General features: G+C 38.8%; 2 protein-coding genes across 2 annotated transcripts; both read left to right on the top strand.

Moving 5' to 3' along the window:
* The first annotated feature begins 3505 nt into the window (after positions 1–3505).
* On the top strand, positions 3506–4078 carry LOC119817059 (interferon alpha-12-like). Its single transcript, XM_038334236.1, has one exon. It carries the CDS (start codon positions 3506–3508, stop codon positions 4076–4078), a length of 573 nt encoding a protein of 190 aa, XP_038190164.1.
* Positions 4079–8509: 4431 nt separating this feature from the next.
* On the top strand, positions 8510–9082 carry LOC119817056 (interferon alpha-12-like). The gene has a single exon (XM_038334234.1). The coding sequence runs from the start codon at positions 8510–8512 to the stop codon at positions 9080–9082; it is 573 nt and encodes a 190-aa protein (XP_038190162.1).
* The last annotated feature ends 8717 nt before the right edge of the window (positions 9083–17799 follow it).

Genomic DNA, 17799 nt, shown 5'->3' with positions numbered 1-17799 from the left:
CCATTGATGCAAAAGTACTCAATAAAATACTGCTAAACTGAATTCAAGAACATATCAGAAAATCCACCATGACCAAGTAGGCTTCATCCCAGAGATGCAGGGATAGTTCAACATAGGGAAATCTGTTAATGGAATCCACCATATAAACAAACTGAAAGAAAAAAAACAAACACATGATTATTCATTAGATGCTGAAAAATCTTTCAACAAAATTCAACATCCCCTCATAATAAAGGTCTTAGGAGAGAGCAGGGACACAAAGTGATGTGGGATTCCCCTCTGTATGATGTGAATATGTTTTATTATCATTGGTTAATGAAGAAGTTGCTTTGGCTCGTGGCAAGGCAGAATAGAGCTAGGCAGGGAGAACTAAATTGAATGCTGGCAGAAAGAAGGTAGAGTTCAGAGAGATGCCATGTAGATGCCAAAGAAGACAGATGCCCGGGAACCTTACCAGTAAACTATGAGTCTCATGGTAAAATATAAAATAATATGAATAGGTTAATTTAAGATGTAAGAGTTAGTTAATAAGAAGCCCGAGCTAGTAGGCTGAGCAGTATTTTAATTAATACAGTTTCTGTGTTATTATTTGGGGTCTGGGTGGCTGGGAACGAACGAGCAGTCTTAGTCTACAACAAGGAACATATCTAAACATAATAAAGGCAATATACAACACATCAATAGCCAACATCCATCTAAATGAAGAGAAACTCAAAATGATCTTAATGAAATCAGGAACAAGACAAAGCTGACTACTTTCTCCATATCTACTCAATATAGTACTTGAAGTTCTAGCTATGGCAATATGACAGCAAAAGGAGATCAAAGGGATATAAATTGGTAAAGAAGTTAAACTTTCACTATTTGCTGATCATATGATTGTATACATAAGTGACCTCAAAAATTCTACCAGGAAATTCCTTCAACTGATAAACACCTTCGCTAAAGTAGCAGGATATAAGATTAACTAAAAAAAATCCAGTAACATTCCTATAAACAGATAAACAGGCTGAGAAAAGAATCAGAGAAACATCACCCTTTATAATAGTCACAAATAACATAAAATATCTTGGGGTAACTCTGCCCAAACAAGTGAATGACCTGTATACACGAATTATAAAACTTTGAAGAAAGAAATCCAAGAAGACATCAGAAAATGGAAAAATTTCCCATGCTCTTGGATAGGTAGGATTAACATATTACAAAATGGCAGTCTTATCAAAAGCAATCTACAGATTGAATGCAATACCCATCAAAATTCCAGCAAAACTCTTCACAAACCTTGAAAGAACAATACTTGCCTTCATATGGAAAAACAAAAAAACCTATGATAGCACAAACAGTTCTATACAATAAAGGAACTTCTGGAGGCATTACCATCCCTGACTTTAAACTCTACTATAGAGGTACAGTTATGAAAACAGCTTGGTATTGGCATAAAAGCAGACAGGAGAGTCAATTAAACCAACAGAAGACTCAGTTATCAATCCATACACTTTTGAACACCTGATTTTTTATAATCCACAGTTCCAGAGAAGCTAGGTAACAAGGAAGACAATAAGAGGGATACATGGATCACTCTGGGAAGGGAATTAGATGAAATCTTCTGGGTAAACTAGGAGCAAGGGGGAACAATAAAAGGGTAGGGATAGAAGAGGGGAACATGAGGGAACAGGATGGTTGAGGTGGGATATGGATGAAGTGGGAGAGCAGTGAAAGGGAGAGCTTGATAGAGAGAGCCACTATAGGGTTAGGGAGAAACCTGCTGCTAGAATAATCTCCAAGAATCCAAAAGAATGATCCCAGATAAGACTCCTAGCAACAGTGGAGAGGGAGCCTGAACTAGACTTCTGTAATCATCCAGCAACTGATGGATCCAGATGCAAAGATCCACAACCAAGTCCCAGGCCAAGGTCCAGGAATCCAATCCAAGAGATGGAGGAGGGAATATATGAGCAAAGGAGGTCAAGGTCATGATGGATAAATCTATAGAGACAGTTGAACCAAGCTCATGGAAACTCAGGAAGTCTGAACTGACAGCTGTGGACCATTCATGGGACTGGAATAGGCCCTCCATATGTGGCAGCCAGTGGTGAATCTTGAACCTGGAAGTAAGACAGGATGTATCCTTGGTGAATGAGCTAGCTTATTGGAGCCCATTCCCTATAGTGGGATGCCATGCTCAGCCTTAATTCAGGGGCGAGAGGCTTTGTCCTGCCAGAACTTAATGTCCCAGACTTTGTTGACTTTCCATGGGAGCCCTACATCTGTTATAAGAGGTGGCATTTGGTGACCTATTGGTCAACTGGATGGTTTTCCTGATGTTTGAGCCATGCAGCGTCTGAAGATGAGGTAATATTTTTAAGTTTTTATTTTTGTTTGCATCATGTATATGAATGTCTATCTGCATATGGTAGGCACATGAAAGTTGACCCTTTGACAGGAGGTTAAAGGCAGTTTTGAGCTGACTAATGTGGGTGCTGGGAATTCATCTGCAAGAGCAGTATGTACTCTTAACTACTTAACCATGTCTCTAGACAAAGTCAAATATAGTCTAGGAAGGTTAAAACTCAGTATGAAGTTGAGGGTTTCCCCCAATTCTGATCATCATGCTTTCATCTCCTGAGTGCCGGATGACATGTGTACCTCTATATGCAATATGATGAACTGAAAATAAAATACAGGGCTTCATGTGTGCTAGGGAAGAACTCTATTACCTGAACTGTAATGCACTCCAGCGCTGTCGATGACATTTAAGGAATTAAATTTGGATAATATATAAATCATGATTAAATTCTACTTAAAAATGTTTAAACATTAATATTATGCAACCATAAAGAAGAAAAGTATGCATAATCTTTTATGAATAGCTAGTACCCAGAAAAGACAAACACTATCTATATAGGAATTAATGACTTAAGAAAATGAAAAGTGAATGTGAAGAAAATAAATCATTAACTTATAAAAACATTGAACGAATTGAATTATATCATTGTCAGCATTGTAATTAATTATTTATAAAAATTAATTTATATCAAGAACTACATTATAGTTTATGTAATGTACAGAGGAAATAAAAAATCAGCCAGCAAATTAATGGTGAAGATAAATTCTAGACTATTAAGTACACATTTAATGAAATTTGAAAGAATATTCATTCTTTATATTAGATAAGCAAATTTCATACATTTGATGTATATCCATACCATAAAAGTTAATGAAAATTCACCTAGGAGAGAACTTCTGAAATGGCTTTGTTGAGGGGAGCAGGAAAAGTTGACACAATAATGAAAACCAAAATGGTTGAGGAATGATGCCCACATAGAAGCAGAAAATGAATGAAAGTGAAAAGAGAATTGGGAAGTAAGGGGAGAGCTTCAGAAAATGGAAAGTAGTGTTATTCTCTATTTAAGACACATGCACAAATGATGATCTTCAGAGAACCTAGAAGAGAAGGTTCAAGACCATTCAGCCCTGAGGACCAACAACATCCACAGCATCCACAATGCCTAGGCCCTGTGCTTTCCTGATGGCCCTGGTGCTGATGAGCTACTGGTCAACCTACTCTCTGGGATGTGACCTGCCTCAGACTCATAACCTCAGGAACAAGGGAGCCTTGACACTCCTGGCACAAATGAGGAGACTCTCCCCTCTCTCCTGCCTGAAGGACAGAAAGGACTTTGCATTCCCTCTGGAGAAGGTGGATGCCCAGCAGATCCAGAAGGCTCAAGCCATCCCTGTCCTGCAGGAGCTGACCCAGCAGGTACTGATCCTCTTCAGCTCAAAGGACTCATCTGCTGCTTGGGAGACAACCCTCCTAGACACATTCTGCACTGGCCTCCACCAGCAGCTCAGGGACCTGCAAGCCTGTGTGATGCAGCAGGTGGGGGTGCAGGAACCTCCCCTGAGCCAGGAAGACTCCCTGGTGGCTGTGAGGAAATACTTCCACAGGATCACTGTCTACCTGAGAGAGAAGAAACACAGCCCCTGTGCCTGGGAGGTGGTCAGAGCAGAAGTCTGGAGAGTCCTGTCTTCCTCAGCCAAGTTGCTGGCAAGACTGAGTGAGGACAAGGAGTAAGTCCTGAGGCTAGAGTGGAGGAGAACTTTCCTGGACTAGGACCCTGCACCTCACCTCACCAAATCTGCTGTCTCAATGATATCACTCATTTTCACATCCTTCAAACAATCTTCCAGGATGTTTTATCAGTTATGAGCAAGACTTGTATATTGTAGAGATATTATCTTCTAGATTCACCCAGTTATTTATATTCATGTGTATAAATATTTATTTAACTATGAAATTTAAGTTATAATACCATTTTACATTATATTTGATATAATAAAACATTTCTCTGTATGTAATAAAAGTTTCCTGTGCTTTGTAAATTTGTTTCTTATAGGTCTTATATATCTCCATCCTTTATATATTCTCACTTTTATTTCTTTAAACTAACATTACAATGTAAAAACCACAAACATTTAGAGGGTACAGGTGTAAAATGCATGGTGCTTGGATATAAGCAGACCTGCCCATCATGTAGTAGCATCGTTTCTTTAGCTCTGAAAATCCTAATATCTTATCCTCTAGTACTTTATAATATACAGTACAGCTGTTCTTTTTAGTCATTATGTTGTACAATAGTAAAGGAGAACATATTTTCATATCTAATTGTTATGGCACAATTTTTTAAATTTTGTCTCCCTTTTGGTAATTTTATACATGAATACTATGTATATAGATCATATACACACTCTATTCCCTGCCTGACTCTTCCTAGACCTCCCCTCCACATTCTCGTGCTAACATCATGTCTTGTTTTACTCTGCCTTTCTATCATAGCCCAACTAGTGCTTCGCATGTTTACATAGTACAGGGTGGCATCCACTGGAGAACACGTCGTCTTCTGTACGAAACACCGCTGGAGAAACCTGACTCTCCCTCAGCAGCCATCAGCTGCCTGTGGCTCCTCAGACAGGGATGGGGAATCTCAGCCCCTCCCCTGTCCACGCTGGAGTCTTGACTGCCTTGACCTTGTCTACACTTCTTTTCACACAGTCACAGCCGCTGTGAGCCCATGAGTGCGACAGCCCTGTCGTGTTCAGAAGATGTATTCAGTAATCTTCCCAACCTTTGTCTTTACAATCCCTCTGCCCCTTCTTCTGCAGTGTGCCATGAGTCTAGGTTGGGGAAGGAGGTGTGAAATTAACCTTCCACCTAGGAGCAAGCACTCATAGTTGATTATGCCCTGCCATTTAAGTATAAATTTCCCTGTTAACCACTGTCTCCTGCATAAAGAAGTTTCTTTGATGAGGGTTAAGTATTTCACTAGCATAAGGGTATAAATGTTAAGTCTTTAAAAGGCTCTCTGATACTGTGACCCTTTGGCATAATAATAGTGTTTCTGAGCTCCCTAGCCTTGGGGTTTTGACCAAGAGACAATGATGGGCATGAGTTTCGTCTTTTAGTAGGGCAGAGGTACCATTAGACTGTTGTTGATAATCCACATTCATTCATGCCGCCATTCATTGCACTAATGAGCATAGCTTTCCAGGCTCATTACTATCTTATCTCACTGGGTGAAGAGCTGAATAAAGGTATTTCATGAATTTCTCCCCTTGCAATATGAAAAGCACCTTCCCACTGTGATAGGTAGCCAGCAAAGGGGAAGCTCCAGGGTTAGTATCAGATTGTTTTCTCCATGTCCTGTGATCAAAATGTGTGTGATGCCTTTGCAATAGATGGGTTTAGTGTGACATCTGCATCCATGTGTTGTGATGGACTTTATACACTTATCCTCTGCAACCCTCTCCTCTTCCCCCCAAAACCTTCACCCTGGTCCTCTTTCCAAAAAGAAACCTGCTCTGAATCTATGTCATATAAGAATATTCATTCATATGTATATAAATATTTATACAAATGTATTTTTTATAATCCACATATGATAGAAAACGTATGTTAAATATCTTTTCAAGTTATTCTGTTACAATTATGTCCTTGATGTCTATTCATATCCACATAAATGTTTTATTCTGCTTTACATATTAATCTTCTATAACATGTTACAAGTACATCTTGTATTCTCCCCTTTAGCTAATAGCTGATATAGAAACTGACACTCACATACACAGTGTATATAACTTTTAAATATCCTTTCACCTTTTGATGTACATCTAGACTGATTAAAAATTTTTGTCTATTGTGAATGTTAACGTTATAAACGTTAATATGCAATGGCTCTATTGTAGGTTCACTTTGTTCTTTCTGATACACACACACACACACACACACACACACACACACAGAGGAGTGGTACATCTGGACCATATGGTAGTTCCATTATTAGCTTATGTAAGGAAAATTCATAGTGATACTTAGCACTAATTAACATCTCTACGCCCAAACAAAATACCATATACTCCTGCATTCTAATGACGCCAGTTTTACTGGATGACAACCGTTCTGCTTGGGATGAAGAGAAACATGAATGTACTTTTGAACTGACATTTCCCTGACCGCTAATTATGCTGGACATTTTTCTAATATACATTGGCATTTTGCACTAGCTCTTTAGAGAACTATCTCTTTATTCATTTGCCTATGAATTAAAGGAATTATGTATTGTCTTGGCAATTTCACATCCTTTATCCTTTCTACTATCTGATGCCCGGTCAGATGAATAGTAGAAATCCTTTTCCTTCTTCCCTGTAGGCCATATTTTCAATAAGGCTACTGTTCCTTTACTATGCAGGTTTGAAGTTTTATGCTCAATTTGGTCAATTTCCTATTTTTCATTTCTTATTATTTCCTGGGCTGCTTGAGTCCTTTTTATAAAGCCCTTGCCTATAGCTACAATGAAGAGCTTTCTTGAGTCTGTCTTACCGACTTCAAAGTTTCTGCCCTTACATGTAGGAGGACTTTCATCATTTTGATTTGATTGTGGTACAAGGTGGCAGACAGAGATCTAGTTTCATTATCTCAGGAATGGTTACAGCAACTCCAATGAGTGCTTTTGGTGATTCAGATGGACATAGGTGTGTATTTATTTCTCAGCCAACTATCCCATTGCACTGATCCTCATATCCCCTATTGTAACAGTGTTCTCAGTGTCCTGCTGTTTTGATTGCTGTGACACTGTAGTACATGCAATCAGGAGTTAGAACACCCCCACCACTGCACTGTGTGCTTCCGTGTGTATTTGAAAACAGATGTTTCCGTTTCTGAGTAGAATGTTGTTAAAACTTTTGTTGAAACTTCATTAAATCTTATGTCACTTTTGAACACACAGTCATTTTCAGATTATCAATTCTTATTTCATGACTTTAGGATTCCCCGAGGGCTATATTGACTGTTACTAACGTTACTGGGTTTGTTTCCCCTCTGGGCAGCAGAAGTCACTTCCTCTCTTTTGCTTTCATGACAATTGACATCACATTTTTATTTCCATGCTAAGAACCAAGACTAGGTTTTGATTTCTAGGAAAGTAGAAAAGACCAAAAAGTAAATAAATCAGTAAATAACTAAATAAATAGTTAACTGTCATGAAATTTGGAATGAATGCATCTACTTGTGTCATTTTATCTCTGACATCTTTATGGAGTAAATGTAAACAAAAGACAGAGGGCAGAATCCCTCCAATGAATTAAGATCACCTCAAAAATGCAGTAAAATTAAATGAAAGTTTATATACAGTAGGAGGATATAAAGTTTTTACTCTCTAGAAGAATTATCTTACTGTCTCTACCATGCAGTTTTGAGTTGAATGGAGATGAGGATATGAGTCTTACTATAATCATACTCCATAAACAGCTCTAGGCTTAGTTCCTGCAAAATTGTGATCAAATGCTCCTTCATCAGTACATCTTGTACACCCATCTAATTATTTCAAACAAATATTTGATGATTAAGTATGAATCACAATAAATAGTGTTTGTCAGAACAACTAATACTTATCTACTATAAATGATATTAAGAAAATCTAGAAAATGTTTTAAGTGTAAGATTAAACATTTTTTAATGTTACTGTCTAGAGATTCTTGACACTCTGATCCTGGCAATGTGAGTCAGAAAACAGAAGCCCTTCACTTAAACACACTAGAAATAAGAACAGTAATCCTTTAGGATTTGTGATTCTAAAAACCAAGCAGAAAGCATATCCACTATGAGAGCTGAAGCCAACAGGATGTGGGAATCGGTTATAAGAGGAGGACAGAGGGAAAAAGTTATAGAAATTTCTTTCAGAAAAGAACTTCTAAAATGGCTTTGTTGAAAGAAGGAAGAAGAAGCAATAATGAAACCCAAAATGGTAGAGGGAAAATGCCAACATAGAAGCAGAGAATGAATGAGAAAAAGTGAAAGAAAACTGGAAAGTAAGGGGAGGGCTTCAGAAAATGGAAAGTAGTGTTATTCCCTACTTAAGACACATGCACAAATGATGATCTTCAGAGAACCTAGAAGAGAAGGTTCAAGACCATTCAGCCCTGAGGACCAACAACATCCACAGCATCCACAATGCCTAGGCCCTGTGCTTTCCTGATGGCCCTGGTGCTGATGAGCTACTGGTCAACCTACTCTCTGGGATGTGACCTGCCTCAGACTCATAACCTCAGGAACAAGGGAGCCTTGACACTCCTGGCACAAATGAGGAAACTCTCCCCTCTCTCCTGCCTGAAGGACAGAAAGGACTTTGCATTCCCTCTGGAGAAGATGGATGCCCAGCAGATCCAGAAGACTCAAGCCATCCCTGTCCTGCAGGAGCTGACCCAGCAGGTACTGATCCTCTTCAGCTCAAAGGACTCATCTGCTGCTTGGGAGACAATCCTCCTAGACACATTCTGCACTGGCCTCCACCAGCAGCTCAAGGACCTGCAGGCCTGTGTGATGCAGCAGGTGGGGGTGCAGGAACCTCCCCTGAGCCAGGAAGACTCCCTGGTGGCTGTGAGGAAATACTTCCACAGGATCACTGTCTACCTGAGAGAGAAGAAACACAGCCCCTGTGCCTGGGAGGTGGTCAGAGCAGAAGTCTGGAGAGTCCTGTCTTCCTCAGCCAAGTTGCTGGCAAGATTGAGTGAGGACAAGGAGTAAGTCCTGAGCTGAAGAGGAGAAGGAGAGGACTCTCCTGGACTAGGACCCTGAACCTCACCTCACCAATTCTGCTCTCTCACTTAATTTGACATCTTTCAATCAACCTTCCTGAATGTTACATCAGCTATGAGCAAGACTGTGTATATTGTAAAGACATTAGCTTCTAGATTCATCCAGATTTGTATTTATGTGTATATATATTTGTTTATTTAACTATGAACCTTAAGTTATAATATCATGTGAAATTTTACATATTCCTTAATATAGCAACATTTTCCTTATATGTGATAAAATTATTTTTCTATGTCATTAAATAGTATATTAATTTTCTGCCTGTCCTTTCTTTATGTACCTTCAATATTATAAATTTTATTAATATTGACATATTACAGCATAAAAACTATACCCAATTTGTAGGGTGTGTTGTGTGGTGGTTAGTTTTATGTCCACTAGATACAAGCTAAAACCATCTGAATGTAGGGAATCTCAAAATCAAATACCTCCCTGTGATGGGTCTTCAAGCTAGGCTGAAGAACATTTTTTTTTTTTACTGTAAGTTTACTGTAAGGCATTTTCTTAATTAATACTTGCGAGGGAGTTTCTGGCCCACTGTGAGAGGTGCCCTCCCTGGGGAGTTCCTGACACATTTGAGACATAGCATCCCTGAGCTGGTGATCTTAGCTCCTTGTGAAAGCAGGCTGAGCAATCCATGAAGAGCAAGCCAGTAATCAGCACCCTTCCAAGGCTTTTGCATCAGTCCATGTCCTCAGTTCCTGCCCCATTTGAGGTTTTGTTCTGACCTCCTTTGATGATGAACAGTGAATGTGGAATTGTAAGTCAAAAACACCTTTCCCCATCCAAGTTGCTTTGGTCTTTCTTTCTTTCTTTCTTTCTTTCTTTCTTTCTTTCTTTCTTTCTTTCTTCCTTCATTCCTTCCTTCCTTCCTCTTTCCTTCCTTCCTTTCCTTTTTTAAAGGTGTATTTATTTACTGTGCATACAGTGTTCTGCCTGAAGACGGCATCAGATCTCATTACAGATGGTTGTCAGCTACCACGTGGTTGTTGGGAATTTAACTCAGACCTCTGCAAGAGCAGCCATTGCTTTTAACCTCTGAGTCTTCTCTCTAACCAATGGTGTTTCATCAGAACAATATTAGCCCTAAGACAGACATTTGCACCTGGATTGTGGGGGTATGTCTGTGACAGACTTGATCGTGTTTGGGGAAGGAGAACAATGGTCTATAAAAGCCATTAAGTGTTCATAGCTTGGTCATCTGTTCCATGGGAGCTTGGAAGATCAGAATGTTGATCTAATGTTCACAATAGTAAGCCTAAAATATTTCAGAGACTAGTTTGAGAGTCTGTTAATGACACTATCAGAGTCATTTGCTATTTTCAGTTAAGAATCTGGTTCTTGTAAGCAGGGCCTGAAGAACCAGTTGTGATTAAGAAGGTATCACAACCACTGAAAGGAAATCTCTGTTCACTGGGACATTTGATGTTGTGGAGAAGGAGCTGAGGCATTAGGGGAGATTAAGAAAAGAGCAGTGTCATTGAGTTGGAATCATCCGGAAGAAGTTTCCTCAGAGTTGGGTCATGCAAGTTGTGTGCCTGAGGCTGTCAAGGTTGTACCTCATCCTGGCAGTGGAACTTGTTAGTGTAGGAATCATCCAGGTGGTGCAGGTTCTGAAGGCATGAATGAGTCATGGAGAGCATCTGAGGGTCAGCACTCTGTGGCAGAGTTAGAGTCCTTGAGAAGAGCCCAGAGAGGCTATTGCTGAAAGTACAGCCACATTTCAACAAAACACCTCAGAATTTGGGAGAAGCCAGTCCCTTTGGAAGTCCACAAGGAGAGGAAAGATGTGGACTGGAGCTGACCTGAGTCTAGGGGACAAGTTGTGTGTGCTGCAGAGGGTGGATCTAAAAAAGTGATCTATGTTCTCCTTCTTTCTTGACATAAGTGTTTAATTTATTTTTGATTTTAAGGGAGCCCACAGTTAGGTTTCAAAAGAGAGTTTAAATATTTAAAAAAATTATACCTTCATTAATTTTTATGTTATGAATGCTCTCACCTCATGTATGTCTTTTTGTCACATGTATGCCTGGTCCCATTGGAAGTCAGAAGGAAGCACCAGATCTTATAGATTAGGAGTTATAGGTGGCTGCAGCCATCTTGAGTGCTGTGCATCAAACCCAAGTCCTCTTCAAGAGCAGGCAGTACTCTCAACCAGTGAGACCCTCTCCTATCCCAAAGTTTCAATATGTTAAAGAGACTTTTAAAACTTTTTTAATTGTTGTTATTGAGCTGTGCATTTTTTCTCTGCTCCTTTCCCTTCCTCCCCTCTCCCCTTCTACCTTCTCTCATGAGCCCCATGCTTCTAGTTTACTGGGGAGATTTTTTTCTCTTTCCTATGTATATCCGTGTATGTCTATCTCAGTGTTGTTGGTAGGTTCTCTGGGGTTGCACACTGTAGGCTCTTTGCTTTATGTCTAAAAGCCACTTATGAGTAGGTCTGAGTTGCCTCACTCAATATGTTTTTTCTTCATCCATTTATTTGCCTGAATATTTCAAGATGTCACTATTTTTTCTTCTTTTTCTTCTTATTTTTAACCACTGGGTAGTACTCCATTCTTCAGTTGAGTGGCATCTGTAGATAGAGCAGCGGGGCTGTGTCCCGCCACCCGGCTAGCTTTACACCCGAAATGATTACACGGAAGCTGTATTCTTTGAAACACTGCCTGGCCCATTAGTTTCAGCCTCTTATTGGTTAATTCTCAAATCTTGTTTTAACCCATATTTAGTAATCTGTGTAGCACCACGAGGTGGTCGCTTACCAGGAGAGATCTTAACCTGCGTCTGTCTTGGAGAGGAGAAGCATGGAAACTGACTATGGAGACTGCCCTGAAGTGTCTGCCTGACTGCCTTTTTTCCAGCATTCTGTTCTGTTTACTCCGCCTACCTAATTTTCTGTCCTATTAAAGGGCCAAGGTAGTTTTTTTTATTAACCAATGAAAGTAACACATAGACAGATGACCAACCTCCATCAGGCATCTAGGTTATTTTCTGGTTCTGGCTATGACAAACAATGCTGCTATAAATGTAGTTGGGCGCATTTCCTTGTGTTATAATTGAGCGTCCTTTGGTGATGTTGGAAGGTCTTCTGTTTTGTGTTGATTTCATTGGTTAATAAAGAAACTACCTTGGCCATTTGATAGGCCAGCCCTTAGGTGGGTGGAGTAGACAGAACAGAATGCTGGGAGGAAGAGGGAAGTGAGGCAATCACCATGCCTCTCCTCTCTGGATCAGATGCCATGGAGCCAGCCGCCAGGTCAGCATGCTGAATCTTCCTGGTAAGCCACCACCTCGTGGTGCTACAGACATTAATAGAAATGTGTTAATCAAGATGTGAGAGTTAGCCAGTAAGAGGCTAGAGTTAATGGGCCAAGCAGTGTTTAAATGAATACAATTTGTGTGTTATTATTTCTGGGTATAAACTAGCTAGCCAGGCGACCGGGAGCTGGGCAGCAGGAACACAGCCTGCTGCTCCTCATTACACTTTGGGTATATACCCTAAAGTGGTATTGCTGGGGCTTGAGCTTGATTATCTCGTAATGTTCTAAGAAATCACCATACCGATATCTGTAAAATTTTAAGTGGCATCTTTCTCCTTCAGCAGCTACATGGGATCTCTTTGATTCCACCTATTCTTTCCATACATCTCTGTTAGGATTTTTCACTTGTCTTTACTCTACTAAGCCATTGGAAAAAGCAGCTTCTTTATTTACTAAAAGTAGTAAAACATTCACAGCATACAGAAGGGAATCCTATAACATCTCTACTTTTCTGTCTAAATAACAGGAAGATTTTAACTTTAACATACTACAATTAAATATACAAAACAATTATTAAGCAAGAATTATAGTTGCAATATGTAGTCCATTTACATTTGGCAAATTAAGGAAATTACTCTATCATCTATCCTATCTTTGTGAGACTAAGGTTTTATATCTAATTTATCTTTTTCATAACTAAGAAAAAACTGTAATTGTAACTATCTAGTCTTCAACTACAACAAAGACCCCAGAAGGATATAATATACCTAAGTAAACAGGAAGTTCATTGTAAGCAACTTCCAAAACTCTAGAACTGACAGAGACATCTTGCTACCTGGACAGCCACAAAGTTCTTCTGTAATGTTGGGGCATCCATATTCAGCCTACAGACCCATAATATCTGGCAGACTTTTCCATGACATAGAAAACTCAAAAGATTGTTTCACCTATATTGGCAGTTTGTTAGTCACTTTCTTCTGTGTCCTGCAGAATGTCTGGCAGACTCCTTCAAGAAGCAGGAACTCTGAAGGACTGTGTCACCTCCTTTTCATAAGTTCAGTAGTCATTTTTCTGTGGGTCCTGCATGTCCAGTTCACACAGTATACCACCAAGCAGTCCAGGCAAGAACAGTTTCTTCCCCAAATTGCTAGCCTTGTTAAATTGAAGGCAAATTCCATAACAAGTTTCTTCAATGACCAACAACCTCTCTGAAGTAATTGGTGCTGCCAGAGGCAGACAGGTCTCACTGTTGAGAACAGTCTAAGTTCTTAAAAACATTTTAAATGCCATATTCCGTAGGTCTTTGAAGTGTTAAAGATTATCTAAATGAAATATGTCTGTATATCTAGAAAACCTAACGTAATTAAAAGTTTGATTATTATAGATAGCTGTTTATTAATCTTTATTTCTTAACTACACATTACATTTTTAACAAACACAATGCCTTAATACATATACACAGTGTAACAAAAATGACCTTAAATTTGTATCAGTAGACTAAGATCCATACCGATACAAAGTATTCATCTCTATTCATAGCATACTCCCTTTTATTTTTTAGAAATTGACTTTTATAACCAACTCATTTAAAATGAAAGTAAACATTTACAAGCAATTGTTGTGGGAATTTGGGCATAGTTTTCTTCAAACTGCTTCCTGCTGTTTGTCGGGCAAAGTATTTTCAGGTTTGTAGAGACCTTTCAGGGCATCTTGTTCTAGCAAATCATTAACTTGGAAGGAATACACAGGTTCTCATTATCTGTGGAAACAAAAGCAGGATTTCTTTTCCAAATCAACATATCCTTAAACTACATATATGTATATGTGTATATATATATATGTGTGTGTGTGTGTGTGTGTGTGTGTGTGTGTGTGTGTGTGTTAGTTTAGCTTAGCAGCCCCCAGAATCAAATGTCTCTCTGCAATCAAAAACTTCAAAGGAAACACAATAATATACATAATCCAGACTCTCTGTGTCTTTTAAATCTTTTCTTGGCCCATTATGATCTTTTTATTCTATTTTTCCATTAAGAACCTTTAATAGCCTTAAATTATTTTTTTTGATCTATGACTCTATCTTCTGTTCTCTCTGTCTTAAGCCCATGCACACTTATCAAACATATTGTTGCCCATTTAGAGACTCTTTTCTGTCTGAAGCTCTCTTACATTCTGTCCAGAAGCACTTGTTTAAAATGCTAAGTGGTGTGGCTAGGACTAATTCTGCCTCTTTGCCTTTTTGCTCTGCTTCTTCCAACATGGTGGAGGTCTGTTTATTACCTTTGTGAGCCATGCTGACTGCTCCAGCCCCAGGGACTAAAGAAGATCTATGTCATCATTAAGCAACTAGCAGCATGCTGCTCACATTTAAGTGTTCTGTACATCCCAAAAGAGCTGGAACTGTTTGGGCTGCTAGCACAAATGGAAAAGCTATTTCTTAAAGGAGCTTCACATGTGTTCAACACCAGCAAACAGAGCCTAACTGTGAAAAAAATGCAGCTACCAAGAAGCTGTGCTTGGCTGTCTTTTTGTGGGTCTAGAAGCCCTCTCTCTTTTTTTTTTTTTTTTAAGATTTGCAGGTCTTATTTGAATCCATACCAGGCAGTGAGTGCTATATATAAATGGAGACTCTTCTTTTGTTATGAGACCCAAATAATCATACAAAAGTATACTAATTGAAACACTGTTTGGCCAATGGCTCAGGCATATTCCTAACTAGCTCTTGTATTTTAAATTAACACATTTCTACTAATCTATGTATCCCAACAAGGCTGTGGCTTACTGGTAAGGTTTCAGTGTCTGTCTCCTTCAGCAGCTTCATGGTATCTCTGTGATTCCACCTAATCTCTCTATATACCTCTGCTTGGATTTTCCACCTGGCTTTACTCTGCTAAGCCATTGGCCAAAGCAGATTTTTATTAACAAATGGTGATAAAACATATAGATAGCATACAGAGGGAAATCCCAAATCATCCTCCTTTTTTATCTTCATAATTAATTGATAGTATCCATATATATACTTTCAATTATCCATTCACCTTTTGATATACATTTAGGCTAATTAAATATTCTGTCTGTTGTAAAAGGTACCATAATAAACATAGATGTGCAGAAGTCTCTATGGTCAGTCCCCTCTCTCTTTCTGGTGTATACACAGTTGTGATGCAGCTGGATCATATGGTAGCGCTATTATGAAATATTTTGTGGAATATTCATAATGACTCCCATTGTGACAGCAATAATAACATCCATACCACCAAATATAGAGGCTCCTATTCACCTTTATTCTCACCAGAATTTAATTTATGTTAGCCATCTGGCCATAGGTTAGATGAAATATAAATGTAGATTTTGACTAGAATTTTCCCTCACAGCTAATGATGCTGGACATTTCCTAATACATTCACTAGCACTTGGTATTTGCTATTTTGAGAACTCTCTCTTCATTCAGATGCCTGGAAATTAATGGGATCGTGTAATGTTTGGGCACTTATAAAGATATTTATCCTTTCTAGTATCTAATGCCTGACAAGGTGAATAGTGGGGATGCATTTCCTTCCTCCCTGTGGTCTAGTTATTCAGCTAGGCCACTGTTCCTTTGATATGCAGAGGCTTTGCACAAGTTTTTTGTCAATTTTCCATTTCTTACTTTTTGTTCTTTTGTGGGCTATTGAGTTCTTTTCATAAAACTCTTGCCTATAGATAGAACGAAGTGTTTTTATTTCCCTCACCAACTTTATTGTCTCTGCATCATGTTCAAGTCTTCATCATTTTGATTAGATTGTGTTCAGAGTGGCAGATAAAGACCTGAGTTCACTCTCCTAGACACAGTTACCTCCCTGCATTTTGTGTTATCTATAGTTCAGTGTAGTTCAGGGGGTGTAGCTGTGTGTGTTTATTTCTCTGCCAGCTGTCACACTGCACTGCTCTGCGTGTCTGCTCTGTGGTAGTGTACTGCTGCTCTGATCACTGTCCCTCAGTAATCTATGAAACCGTGCAGTGTTATACCTCTCATGTTCTCATGCTTTTATGTATGTTTAATGGTTTCTGTCTTAGTTTCTGAGTAGGATGTTGCTAGGTTTTTATTGAAACTTCACTAATTTTCAGGTCACTTTTGATATACAGTCATTTACATTTATAAATTCTTTTATTTCATGCTGCTTTAGTGTTATACTGTATGTCACTCACATTCTTGCTAGGGATTCCCATCTGGACAGCAAAAGTCACTTCCTCCCCTGCTTTCATGACAGCTGACGCCACATTTTATCTCCAAACAGAGAACCAAAACTGGGTTTAGCTCTCTAGGAAAGTAGAAGAGACAAAAGAAAATGAGTAAGTAAGTAGGTTGGTAAGTAAATAAATAGCTAATTAAAGTTAAATGTCATAAAATTCGAGAGAACTGATACTGATGTTATACGATTTTGTTGTTTTACTGTCTAACATTATTAGGATATGTAAGGAAAGGCAGGTGAGCAGAATTTTATCGTTAAATGCATACCTCAAAAATACAGAAAAATTAAAAGAACAATTATAAGCAATTTAAGAACAAAGTTTTTACTCTCCAGAGAATAGACTTAATTTCTCTACCATGCAGATTTGAGTTGAGTTGAGATGGGGTGTGAAAACCCTCAATCATTTACTGGATTGAAACTGGATAAACAACATTAGGTTTGTCTCCCACATAACTGTAATCAAATGTTCACCCATCAGTGTGTGTTGTACTTCAATCAGATAATTTAAAGCATTATAAGTATTCAATAATTAAGTATTCATCATAGAAGACTTTTTAACAGCACTTATCTGTTATAAATAAAATTAAGATGATCTAGAACAATTCCTTCTTCAATATAGGCAGCACATATTTTTGTTATTAACATCTAGGAATACTTGACACTCTAATCCTGGAAATATGAGTCATGACTGAAAACAATAACCCTTCACATGAATACACTAAATATAAGAGCAGTAATTCTCAAGGAATTATGATGCTGAAAAACCAAGCAAACCATATCACCTATGACAGCTGAAGTCATCAGCATGGGTTGAGCACACTCTCAGGGACTCGGGGATGAGAGGAGGATGGAAGGTATTGTGTCACTGAGCAGCAGAGAGTGTGGGCAGATTAAAAGGCCGCTGAGTGAGTCACATGGTACTTGAAAATGGCATCACATTGGCATCAAACTCTCCACACAGAGACTAAGAAGGAACCGGTATTCAGTGTAGGGGTCATAGAGGTTGAAGAACACTGTAGACATCAGTTCACAAATGGTGGATAAAAAGACAGATGTCTACACTAACCCTGACTTTGTGGACCAATGAATAGCAACCCCATAGCCTTCAGAATTCAGGAACTGGGTCCTTAGAGGGAGAGAAATATCAGTGAAACTC

Source organism: Arvicola amphibius, chromosome 6 (genome assembly GCF_903992535.2).
Source record: "Arvicola amphibius chromosome 6, mArvAmp1.2, whole genome shotgun sequence".
In the NCBI taxonomy this organism is placed as follows: Eukaryota; Metazoa; Chordata; class Mammalia; order Rodentia; family Cricetidae; genus Arvicola; species Arvicola amphibius.
Note: the sequence above shows the minus strand (reverse complement) of the source record. Positions and strands in the feature narration are given on the sequence as shown.

Coding starts and splice junctions, on each gene's coding strand:
- LOC119817059 (XM_038334236.1), top strand. CDS start 3,506: ATGCCTAGGCCCTGTGCTTTCCTGATGGCCCTGGTGCTGATGAGCTAC.
- LOC119817056 (XM_038334234.1), top strand. CDS start 8,510: ATGCCTAGGCCCTGTGCTTTCCTGATGGCCCTGGTGCTGATGAGCTAC.